The sequence below is a fragment of the Leptonotus elevatus genome, chromosome 2 (genome assembly GCF_054856555.1).
Source record: "Leptonotus elevatus isolate MCC_2025b chromosome 2, RoL_Lele_1.0, whole genome shotgun sequence".
In the NCBI taxonomy this organism is placed as follows: Eukaryota; Metazoa; Chordata; class Actinopteri; order Syngnathiformes; family Syngnathidae; genus Leptonotus; species Leptonotus elevatus.
In genome coordinates, this window is record NC_141240.1 from 33,389,179 (window position 1) to 33,401,964 (window position 12,786).

A 12,786-nucleotide genomic window follows, 5' to 3' on the forward strand; every position below is an offset into this window, starting at 1 on the left:
TGTAGTCACAGCACACAATATTCTGTTTGCCTTGAAAGATGAGTTAAAATGCTTGAAATCAGCTGGCGCTGTCTGTTTTTTTTTTTTGGATAACGTGTGGCAGTAAAAGAGTTAAAAAAAAAAGATCCTCCTGAGGAACAGGTTGTTTCTCATTCTTGGATCCAAACTGTAAAAAAATAAATAAAAACCAACAACTGAAGAATACTGATGAAAAACTGAAGGTTGAAAATAGTTCAAACTTGTTACCACACTTTTAACCTATTTTGGAGTTGATTAAAAAGTGCTGCGGTGCATTTGAGTTATTTATAAGTGAGCGGTAAATAAAGACAGTTTTTATTTTCTTATTTATTTATGATTACTATTATATACGTATACTTTCTTCTCCTTCCATCTCCTCACTGAACCTAGCCGATAGATGAACCTGAGTAAATCTGTAATTTTGTGCAAACTTTATTGTCACAACAGCCATTTTAGGCCAAATAAAATTGTTTTTAAAAAATCTGCAGCAAAACATTTGTGATGAGCAAAACTGTGTGTTTGTGTTAGTTTATTTTACTGAAAGCCCAAGAGGTAATTAGAGTTGCACCATAACACAAAAATATGCAGCATCCAATGTTTTCAGATTCATTTTCTTCTACCTTTTGTCTTCCGTTTTTGGATTTATTTTCTTTTGTTTTTTGTTTAATTTTTCATACTTCTTTTGTCATATATTTTTTATACTTTTCTGCCTTTCTGTCAAATTTTTGACATTCTTGGCAATTTTATGGACATATAATGGTAGTTTTCTGCCTCACTCCTTTCTTATTTGAACATTTTATTGCAATTTTTATTTATTTATTTATTACCTTTTTCCCCTGCCTTTTTTGGTATTCATTTTTGGCAAATTTCTGACATTCTATGGTATTTTTCTAGATTTCTTCTTTTGTTTTTGGACATTTTATAGTTACCTTTTTAATGTTTTCTTTTCTTTTATTTATTTTAAATAGAACTTCTGACTTTTTTTCTTCTTTCAATTGTGTGTACATTTTAAGGTAATTTTCTTCTATTGTTTGTCGGCATTTCATTTTATTTTCTGACTTTTTTATTCAATTCTCACATTTTATGGCAAAAAAAAAAACTCAAAAACTTGGACTCTGGCAATTTCTGAGTATTTATTTGTGCATTTTTAAAAATCTAAATCTTGAATTAATTTAAAGAATATTTTATCCAAAAAAAATAAAAATGTAAAAAAAATAAAATCATTTCTATTAATTTTTTTTGAAGCTCGACAGGGAGCCAGAGGAGAGGGACTAAAGAGCCACATGTGGCTCCAGAGCCCCAGGTTGCAGACCACCTAAACTATGAGTCTCAAAACGGATGCCTCAGATCGACGCGTTGCAAATACTTGACCCAGGATCAGCATAGCTTGTTTTAAAAAAGCGAAGGTTACGCTGACGGGTTGCATCTACACTACAGCTTCACTACGCTACCATTTCACTCACTCGTGTAATCCAATCTGTGTTATTGTGTTGAATGGAACTTACTGCGTCTATCTCGTTGAGAGCTTTCCACTGCTCAAACGGGCCCCCCAGCGTGTGTGCGGTTTGGATGGTTCTCTTCATGTGGCTGGTCCACACCTTTAGGTCATGGATCTTCTGACTCTGGATGAAAGTCTTCAAAGCAGCAGCGTACTGCAGACAAAGAATTCAGCTGAGCAATTAGTCAAGGCAAGTCGATTGCACTTTGCGGGGTGAAAAGGTCAAGAAACACACGAAAGATGACCAACCGAAGCCCATACAAGCAAGAACTTGACAACCGAGTCAAAATACAGTAGAGACTAGAAGGTAGGTTCTGTTGGGTGTACCCCTGCCTCGGCCGGTTTGGCAAGAAAATAGGAGGAGGCGTTCAGGGACGAAAGAACAATGGGCACAGTAACAGCTGTATCAAAAATAGGATTGTTGTCCCCCGTGTGTAGAGAAAATCCGGGTATAATTGACACCCATTTAAAACGCATTGGTGACAAAAAGAAAACAAAAACAAAAAATGACCTAAAGCATTCTTCGAAAAATGCTGACAAACAAACAAAAATCTAAAAACGAACTCAAAACATTCAAAATTCTGTGATTTTGCCTCATTACGGCCAAGGATGTTAAACGCCTGACTATCTATGAGATCCTAAGATATATTCGTTTAGCCTGAGCTCTGTTAAGAGTGGATTTGTCCATAAAATCTGGTCCAAAACAGGTCGGGCTGACAATCTTAAACATGTTCAATATTTATGAGCAAAAATCTTTGTGTGCAGAGAAAGACGACATCCCCTGAGTCAGGACTTTAAATGAAATTCAGCAAATCAAGAAACAACCTGACGTAAATAAAAATAAACATTCCACTTGAAACACAAAGACCAGTGGACCTCAGAGAGAAAAAAAACCACCACCACGAACTCTCCTATGTAAAAATTAGGTTCTAGTCCCTCCACTAGATGGCGTTGTCAGTCATTTTATGCTAATTTAGACATTTAACTGCACCACTCGGCCAAACTAGATTCCACATCGATTTGTTTGTGTGTGGCGTGCTGTGTTGAGATTATCGGATCACACTTCACACAACAATTGGCCAACAATCAAAACTGTTAAATGCTTCATTAAAAAAAAAAAAACAATCTTGCTGTGTGGAGTCTGTAACAGATGAATAATCTGCTAAGATTTTTAAAATCCTCATGTTAGTACCTGGCCTACAAGACATTAGCAGGGCTAAAATCTTTTAGTTTGACCCAGGCAAGTGTTCTTCACTCACTTCATATCCTCTGCTGGACAAAGAAGAGTCTCCGCCGATGCGACCAAGAAGATTGAGTTCGCTCTCGCCATGGCGGCTCAGATAGATGGATCTCGGCGCAACATGGATGTTCATTAGGTAGTAGACGATCCTGCTCTGGATATGATCCCGGACCAGATTCACCAGATATCTTTTGCCCACTTCAAAGATCTTGATGTAGGAGAGCTTCCTGTTCAATCAAAACAAACTTCAGCATTTAGTCCGAGCATCGACAATATTCTCTACTATGCCGACCCCACCTGTCTTTCTCATCGTCAATCGGCATGTAGCTGGACTTGTAACACTCGATGCGCTGCAGAAAGTCTGCCATGGCTTCCTCCATGCTGCGGTCCACGTAGTCGGGACTCCCAAATTTCACTTGCTGCAAAGGACATGATATTTGGATATTGCTCACAGAAAGTTGGGACGAATTTGGCTGTCGGGTAACATTTGAGGATGAACCCAAAATGCATTCGAACCAGGTCTGCTTCTCAAATGAGGAGCGTAGATTTTACTTGGTGTTATTTTTTTTTTTTGCCTGGCTGACTTCCACTTAACTCGTTTGTGAAAAGTGGATAACTGATGGAGGAATTCTCACCTTGACATTCTCTGCGATTATTTCTGGGTCGTCACAGATCGACTCCACAAAGAAAACCTGGGCACAAACACTTTTAAAAAACAATGTGTAGGGACACACACACACCATGGATCCTTTTTTGGTGTCCACTTGCACTTGCCTTGTAGCCTCTCTCCTTGGCAAAGCCGAGGATGAGGGCCCTTCTCTCCCTTGTGGCGTTGGTAGCATCAAATACCTGCGCAGGACACATTGCTAGCAAGCTCAACACTTGTTTTCCATACTAGTGAAAAAGAAAGATGAAAATTAAGATTTTAATTATTCATCAGTAAAATTGAAGTAGCTACTGAAGTACAACAAGAGTTGAATTCTACCTCTACTTTTACCAGTCTTTATTTTACGCCAATATCAGCGAGTAGTTTTTGCTCCCCCTGGTGGTGACTGGTGTGATTTTTCATGTGCACATGCTCAATAAACACTGGCAAACTCTTCATATGAGACAAGTGTAATGATGTTGTTTGGCCTGAAGGGGGCAGTGCAAACAAGCTCTTATTGTGTCTCTCTGTTCAGCCCATGTCCATAAGGTGTCCCTCAGTCCTTCTGTGAGTGTAGAAGACTGTGAAGACCTGTGTAACTCACTACCACAAACGGATTGAGAGGATGTTAAGGGACATGATGGAGGATTACCTCTCACACGCACATGTAGAACTGAAATCTCTTCACACATCAGACTGAAAAACACTCATATAATATACTGAAATGTGCTCCGATTGTTTCTTGAAATACACATTTCAGGAGTGTATGTCAGACCTTTATTTTGTCAGTGTTTGTGAGATCATTTCAGTAGTGGATATAAGAGGGGGGAAGGAGCGATCCAGTAGTGTGTGTGTGTGTGTGTGTGTGTGTGTGTGCGTGCGTGCCGGTGTGTGTGTGTGTGAAAAAAAAAGCCTTTTTTTAGAGTGCAGCATCGGCGTAAATAATGTGTGAGAGCATATTTTTGAAGGGTTGTGAGAGAGGTAAAGTAATATCACTGAGCATTTCTGTAGTGTGAGTGAGAGTGTTATGTAGTCGACATACAGTCAAGAAAATGTGTGAGAGCATTTCAGTAGCGTATGAGCATTTTAGTATCACAGTTTTAGTAGTACAGTATATGTTTGAGAGATCATTTTGGTAGTGGATGTGAGAGAGTTACAGTTGTGTGTGAGTGAAAATCATGTCTGAGAGCTTTTCAGTGGCATGAATGAGAGTGTTTCAGTAGTTTGTGTGAGAGGGAATCAGTTACATATGAGTGAGACAGCATTTTAGTTTCATGTGAGTGACACGGTTTTAGCAGTTTACGCTGAGAGAGCATTTCAGTAGCAATGTGAGAGGATTTCAGTTGTGTTTGAGTGAAAAAAAATCATGTCCTTGAGAGCTTTTCAGTGGCATGAATGAGAGTGGTGCATTTAAGTAGTCAATTTAAGTGAAAAAATAATTTCAGCAGTGAGTGTGAGAGTATTCCAGTAGCGTCTAACCACTTTAATTTCATATGAGTGACACGGATTTAGTAGTATTTGAGTGAGAGAGCATTTCAGTTGTGTGTGAGAGAAAATAATCATGGCTGAGAGCTTTTCAGTGGCGTGAATGACAATGTTTCAGTAGTGAGTGTGAGAGAGCATAAAAGTAGTCGAAATAATTGAAAAATGTTTCAGTAGTGACAGTAGTAGCATGTGAGCATTTTTTTTTCATGTGAGTGACAGGGTTTTAGCAATATGTGTGAGAGATCATTTTGGTAGTGGATATGAGAAAGTTACAGTTGTGAGTGAGTGAAAAAAATTATGTCTGAACTTTTCAGTGGCATGAATGAGAGTGTTTCAGAAGTATGTGTGAGAGGGTTTTAGTAAGTGTGAGAGAGCATTTCAGTAGCAAATGGAAAATTTGTCGTGTATTTCAGTAGCGTTTGCATGAGTTTGAACGTTGGTCGGCCTCACCGCCACGTGACCTTGGTCCCCGGCGAAATAGGTTGCAACATCTCTCAGCGCGGTGGCCGCACAAGCTCTGCAGAGCAAGAAATGACGGTGACGCCTCTCTCACAAGACCAACAAGTGGCTTTGAGCTGCCGCTCCTTACTTGCGGATCCTCATGGCCTCCTCGTTGTCCGGTTTGAAGAACTCAAAGTTCTCGTAGGTCTTGACGGCCTGCCGGCGGTACTGGCCCACGTTGAACGCTGGCGGGAATGAAGAGCAATAAGGCGGAGCTCACGTAGTTGACGTAGTTGTGGCTGCCAAACCGACTTTTTGTGGCAACCCCGATCCAGTTGAGGTAGCGGGTGAGCTTCTTGGAGATGTAAGTCTTCCCTCTGGCGGGCAGGCCCACCATGACGATGAGCGTGGGAGAGTTGCAGAGCTGCGGCACTGATGCTACGAAACGAAAACAGAAAGACACGATTTGATGTGGTCTACAGTTTTTTTCTTTGAGGGCTAGACTCTTCGGGGGTCTCTTCTGGACAGGAAACACAAAAACAGGACTGTTAACACACATTCGCATACACATGCATGCATGCTTTTGCATTTGCAATAACATACAAGAAAGAAAAATGAAGAAGCGCTACGTTACGATCAGCTCTTTATACAGTAGATTAGGACAATCAAAGATAATATAACATTTTAAAAACAGGGACATAAAAATATGAAGTTGAGCTCAATACATTTGTTAAAACAGTTAAAGGGGAAGTCAGCCACCCTCCAAAATTCTTGACAATAATATGTTCTATGCAGCCCCACCAGTCTGAATATGGTATTCTGGCAATATTGCATCAGTGGAATATGAGTTAAGCAGCAAAAATCCAACTGTTTTTATCATTATCAGAAGGCGGCCATTTTGTCAGTTGCTTAGGTCTCAGGTAACAACCAATCACAGCTCGTCTTCAGAAAACAGGTGAGCTGTGATTGGTCATGGCCTGAGCAACTGTGATGTCATCGTCAGGTGACAGCAAGTGTCAAAATGGCCTCCCCCTGAGATGGATAAAAACGACTGGATTTTGCTTCGTAACTCATATTCCACAGATGTAATATCAATCAGAATGTCATGTTTGGACTCGTGAGGTCATATATAGCGCATTATTGTCAAGAAACGTTTAAGTATGACTTCCCCTTTAAATAAATGAATGAATTAATTCATAAAAGGACAGAATCCAATCTAAGCGTCTTCAGTTTACTTTTAAAAACGACCAGTGACGTACTTCCTTGACACCAACTACTACTTTATTTTTAGGCAGATCTTTGGGTGGCCTCAGGCTTACCTTTTATCTTGTTATCACATAAAACTTGAAATGTCCATCTTTTTTTTTTGCGAGGCAGCAGAAGTGTGCCCATGAGTGCACACTAAATGACACTGACAGTCCTAAGTGACACCTTTTGTCTCTGATTGGTTGTTTTTCTGGGACAGCAGTTTCTTGTATAACAACTAATATTATAACTATCACCTATCACATACTGTCAAGCCACAAGGACTGTTTTAACGAATATGGATTTTTTATTTTATTGCAAACACCTCATCCAAGACGAAAGAAGACATACGGTATGTGTTTGTCTCTTACCCAGTCGTGATTCTGCTGTTGATTGAAATGAACAAGTGTCCGTCGTTTACAATTCAGTCTGCAGACGTTTGTGCCGCCAACGTATCCAGAAGGTTCGTGTGCGTGCGTGTGTGTGTGCGCGCGCGTGTGTCAAAGTGGGCCCAGGCGGGGGGGCTGTCGGCCTCCAGGCGGTTCGATTATCAATGGATTATGCCGCATGAGCAAAACGTTAAAAGGGCCGCGTCAGTGAGTGAGCCTACCGAGTCTCAGCTCGGTCTAGTCTGGCTGGCGTGGCCCCAACACTGTCTGGGTCCCCCGACAGCATGTGAGGGATGCAGCATGACCAAGACGCGACAAATAAAAGCCGGCGGGCATTGTGGTGCCTTCGTCTGCGTTTGTTTGTTTCACAACCTTTGATGAGCCAGGACACGTTATTGTCAATTGCCAAAATGTCACCAAAAATATGTGTACTGGAATAATGACCTGCCAAACCCATCTCAGTTTATTCCCAATTATTTTCCCTTATTAGTCCTCAAGATCTCAATCAATCAATATCTCAAAAGCAGATGGATTTAGCTCTCTCTAATTTGCATCTTTTTAAAGTCCTGTTGTCATCTACCGAAGTTGTAAGAAGTTACAAGCCTAATTTGACGGAGTAAAAATGTGACTAAGCAAGGGATCGTGGTGTTTGCAAACCTTGAACGAACCCTGACAAGAGCGCGCATTCACTACCTTCGCTAACCCTTGCAAACGTTCGCTTCTTATTGGGGTACAGGCTTAAATTTTTATTTATTTATTTGTTCCTTCCAACATACTTGCAAATATGTTTAAGGCTAAATGCTAAAAACGGAAAACATGCACTGAAAACTTGGTATTAAACCATAGAAAATATGAACCAACAATGTTTACATAATTTATCAATGTATTGGTATAAAGTAGGGCAAAAAAGGAAGCATTTTTCACATTTGCACAAGTCAATACAAAAATGCTACCTTTTTAGCATTTAGCCTACAAGTACATTTAACCGTATTTGCAAAATCATGCACTTCTGAATTGGTAATAAATCATAAAAATTAAGAATCAACAATGTTTACATTTTTAATTTATCAACCTATTGGTATAATGTATGGTAAATAATAAAAAACAACAAAAAAATTATTATATGCACAAGTTAATGCACTGTGGAATTATGGGGAAAAAATGCTAACTTTTTAGCATTCAGCCTACAGGTACTTTTAAACGTATTTGCAAATACTTTCAAAGCTATTTGCCAGTCAAAATGTTTCCTCCACATTGGCAGAGCCACGTGCGCTTTCATACTTTATAGACAAGTTGGTGAGGTTCAGGTTGACTTCAACACTTGAAGACTAATGTGCTCCCCCCGGATTCATTCGAAGTCACTAAGCAGAGGAGCGACACTGAACACGTTCGGCTGGAGGAAAGGAAGCCGTGTCTCTTTCGTGTTTTTAATGTCTTGCGATAAATGCGGACGGTGATGTCAGACTGCAGCTGCGCGTATCCTACGCGTGCAATTGTGAAGTGGGGAAGCAGCTGCTTGCCCAGTCTCACGTCTAGACAATTAAAGAACAGATGATGAATTGAGATGAGCACAGCATCGCATTTCACGCCACTGTGGAGGTTTTTAAGGCGATGATTAGATGGCAAACGGGGCAGCATGGCGCTACTGTCGTTAGCGTGTCTCCTTCACAGTTGTAAGGTTTCGGGTCATCGCAAGTCCAGCCTTCTCGATTGCTGGAGTACAAACGTGCCCACCAGGAGTCCACCGCATTTCAAACGTGGGCACGTTAGCGTCATCAAAATTGTCCACAGGTGTGAATGTGAGTGACAATGCTTGCCTGCGATTGGCTGGCGACCAGTCCGGTGTCGAGCCCCCACCTCCTGCTCAAAATGAGCTGGGAGAGGATGTCTGCGGATAAGCGGTATGGAAAGTGAAGCGTGGATTAATTGTGAAAAACAGAGGCAATGCGACAGGGGTAGCTCAGGCTTAACCTCTAACCTCTGACCCTACGTTTGGGTTTGGAGAGTAATAGGGAATGGTCTTTGGGGCGTGGCGCAGTGGCTCTTAATGAATAATATTAGCATCATGGAAGATAATGAAATAATGTATTTCAAGTCACGTTTTTTCAGTATTAGCTAAATCTCTGGAGCGAATAGTACATGGTACTTCCTTTATAGGGGGGTTCAGTATTATAAGTATTCTTCGACGTGGTCACAATGGCATGGGATCAAACCTGCAACATCTGGGTTGGGAGACGACCACTCTACCACTGAGCCATGCCGCTCCCGGATTAAAGGATTAGGATAGGCATTGATGAGGAGAATAAAAAGAAGATTTTTTGTTACAATGGAATGTGTCGCTGTCTGCATTTGTGAATTTGTATTTGCGTTAATTTACTAATCCTGGATTTATTTTTGAGTCATGTCTTATGTTCCAATTGGTTTTGTTTCTTGAGATGGGGTGGAATTTGATTTCTAGTGCTCCTTCTGGTGCTCTGACAAAACACGGAGCAACATCCCGACATTTTTTTACTTTCACGCCTGGCATTTAAAAAAAGAGAAATCTGAACTTTCTACTCCTTACTTTGTTCAAATAGGCTTGTTAACTTTTTGAGGATGACACAACATAAAAAAAATGACGTAAGTAGAAAGAGGTCATGTGAACCACAGTTGAGATCTTCATTAAAATCTTGGCGACATGGAGGAACATGAACCAGATTGTGCAACGGATTCTGAGAAGCAAGAGATTTCACATATGTGGAGTTGTTTAAGAGAATTGTTTGATGTCGTTTATAAGATTTCTTGAAATGTTTTGTGCCGGCCTAAAAAAAAATTTCTACCGCTCCACAAATTGCCCGTCTAATCTGAAAAAGCACATACAGCCAAATGTGTACTTTCATCTGCTATCTTTAGTTCATTTAGATTTTTTTTTCCTGTTCGTCAGTTCACATTAGCAAATAATTGACAGTAAAACTTCATTCCTACTCTTTACTTAAGTATTTAAGTACATTTCAAAGTGTACCATTTGACTTTTATGTTGGTAAAGGAGGTAACTTAGTACTTGTATTTGTACAGAAGTATGTGTGCTCCTAATTAAGTACCGAGTATGACTACTTTTGCCACCCCTGAACTTTCCCATAAGCCTTTTTCTAATGGCTTCTTTGCTCCGTGTGGCAAAGCACGACGACAGAAATGACCAACGTTAGAGCGGTATAGTGGCGAGATGTTGCGCAACTCTGTGACAAAAGCCATTAGCTGACTGGCGTTAAGTCAAGAGCGCGTCTGCCACGATCTGGTTTCTTTATTGTCACACCTCCCAGATGTGCCGCAAAGGAGGCTTTGACAACAAGGGGAGACAAATCTCTCAACTGATAACAGACGCATCGCTGCACTTTGCACCCCCAGAAAGCCGACTTGCAGAGCTTGTTACTTGTGACGCAATTGTCACTGTGTCGAGTTTGTTGTTGTTGCTATTCTCTTTTGTTTTGGTAGTTATTCATGGGGGGAAAACAAGGAGTAAGTCAGGTTTTCTATTACCATATAATAGTCTAATTGCTTATCATATGTTCCAAAGGGCAAGTTTTCATTAGCAACTCAAGGCAATAACAAGGCTCCCGCTCTGCTCGGCAACACCGGGACAAGCGAGGGCAACGTCAGCAATGAGCCTGCTAAAAGACAAAACAAAAGCAATCAGACCACTTTGTGCTTCTTGACTGCTAAATAAGCCAAATATTATACCGCAAGACTTTATTTCTGGGGTCTGACTTTTAACTAGCCGTGTTATATTGATGTTGTCCGAGTGTTGCCAAGCAGACCAAGAGGCTTGCTATTGCTAATTCAAAGTCTTCAATGAAGCTAACAAACATGATTTTGGAATATTGAGGAAACTGGAGTACCTGCCACAAGGAAAGGCCAAACCCCCAAACTCAGAACTGGTCTACGCACAATTCCACCATGCCACCCGAATGCAAATGTTACTCCAAGTAGGGCGGTGCCATCTGCAACTTGCGTTCCATCTCACCTGTGCTGTCGCACCTGCATCTCACCCCGTCTTCCAGCTGGGAAAGCTCCATCGCGCGCGGCCGTCAGCTGAGCTCACGCAGGCCGGCACACAAGAAGTGACGCTCTTTTTAAAGACATCAAACCTCTCGTCCCCAAGTTATTTGACGGCCAACCCGGCTCCCCCTACTCACCCCCCGGCCCTCTTTTCATGACACATGGACATACGATAGCAGCACACTGGTGATGCCCTTTAACGTTTGCCAGGGCTGGAGTTCATAACACACACGTGCACACACGCACACACACACACAGTCAGCATGCAGAGGGCGGGTCCTAAATAGTGCAAAGGTCACTAAGTGTTACTACGTGGATGTAGACAGGCAGAGAGAGAGAGAGAGAGAGAGAGAGAGAGAGAGAGACAGAGAGAGAAATAGATAGCTCAATACTTTTTGTTTTTTTTGTTTTTGTATTTTCATTGGTTGGCCAGTGGGTGGCAGTGTAATGAATAACACATCAATGTCCATTCTAGTGCACAAAGAAAATAGATTTTGAATAGCTGTCTGCAGTAGTGACCAGAGCTGGTCCACACCTTTATGGGGCCCAAAGCAAAATTGGATTTTAGGTCCCTCAAGTTCTGCTAACAGACATCTTTAACTGTGGAGAACCAAAACTGCCAAAATTAAAGATAAATAAATGACTAAAAAGTGAAAATAAAAACAGATATAAAAAAATATAGTTAAAACATTAAATGCAAAAAATAAATATAAATGGAAATAAAAAAAACATTGCCCTGAATAAATAAATAAAAGTAAAAATAAATACAAAAATTTAAAACGATAAAAAATAAAAAATATTAAAATAAATAATCTAGGCCAGGGGTGCCCAAGTTCGGTCCTCGAGAGCCCCTATCCAGCCTGTTTTCCATGTTTCTCTCCACAACACACCTAATTCATGATCAGGATCGTTATCAGGCTTTTGCTGATCATTAGATTCAGCTGCACTGCAGGAGGGGAACATGGAAAACAGACTGGATAGGTGCTCTCGAGAACCGGACTTGGGCACCACTGCTCTAAGGCAGTTTGCAATAGCGGAGCCCAACCCACGACACGCTTAGGACCGCCCCTTCATTTGAATAACATTTCGACTTGACAGAGCTTCTGCAGCATGAAATAAATGTGAGAGCAGAGCGTTTTTATTAATTAATTGATATTTAATTCTATTTATACAGTTATTTTTGTATTTATTTCGACATTTTTTGAATCACATTTTATATTTTTGTATTTATTTTTACTTTTATTTATCTATTTTTTACTTTTATTTATCTATTTAGGGATATATATTGTTTTGTTGTTTTTATTTCAATGTATATATTTTTTTGTATTAAATTTTTGAATTATATTTTTTTCTATCCATTTTTATTTTCACTTTTTGTTATTTATTTATTTAGTCATTTGTTTATTTTAAATTTTGGCAGTTTTGGTCCTCCATATTTACTATCATGAATGCCAGATATATTTCTGGGTGGAAAATAAATGTAGTGTCACCACTAGTATACAACCAAATTTATGTTATTTAACCAAGGCAGAGCCACTGAGAAAACAAGCTCTGAATGCAAAGGGGTGGACCTAAATGTTTGACTCCGCCCACATGGAATTTCAACTTTGAAAGTGCCTTCTTCTTTCATTCTTTGTTGTTTAACTTTTGCCCTGGGTGGGGGCTTTGGGTGCCATCTTTTGACATCATGCCTACAGTATTGTTTGAACACTTTAATGAACAATGAAAATTAAAAACTAACCAAAAACTAAATACTAACCTCAACCGTCCAGGGATGCGCTATCTGCTG

General features: G+C 40.3%; 1 protein-coding gene across 3 annotated transcripts in view; it reads right to left on the bottom strand.

The window, feature by feature from the left end:
* Positions 1 to 12,786, bottom strand: part of pfkfb1 (6-phosphofructo-2-kinase/fructose-2,6-biphosphatase 1) — a 34,658-nt gene that overhangs the window by 2,515 nt on the left and 19,357 nt on the right. Inside the window, exons 1-9 of one of the 3 annotated variants that reach the window (XM_086069056.1) lie at positions 10,963 to 11,231; positions 5,641 to 5,766; positions 5,477 to 5,573; positions 5,338 to 5,404; positions 3,531 to 3,605; positions 3,392 to 3,448; positions 3,054 to 3,175; positions 2,776 to 2,983; positions 1,524 to 1,670 (exon numbers count right to left, since the gene is read on the bottom strand). In XM_086069056.1, coding sequence (XP_085925182.1) covers positions 1,524 to 1,670; positions 2,776 to 2,983; positions 3,054 to 3,175; positions 3,392 to 3,448; positions 3,531 to 3,605; positions 5,338 to 5,404; positions 5,477 to 5,573; positions 5,641 to 5,766; positions 10,963 to 11,014 — 951 coding nt within the window. In that variant the 5' untranslated portion in view covers positions 11,015 to 11,231. Of the gene's footprint in view, positions 1 to 1,523; positions 1,671 to 2,775; positions 2,984 to 3,053; positions 3,176 to 3,391; positions 3,449 to 3,530; positions 3,606 to 5,337; positions 5,405 to 5,476; positions 5,574 to 5,640; positions 5,767 to 6,944; positions 7,102 to 10,962; positions 11,232 to 12,786 lie in introns of those variants that run through there. The other 2 variants (XM_086069059.1, XM_086069057.1) reach the window with 2 other exon arrangements.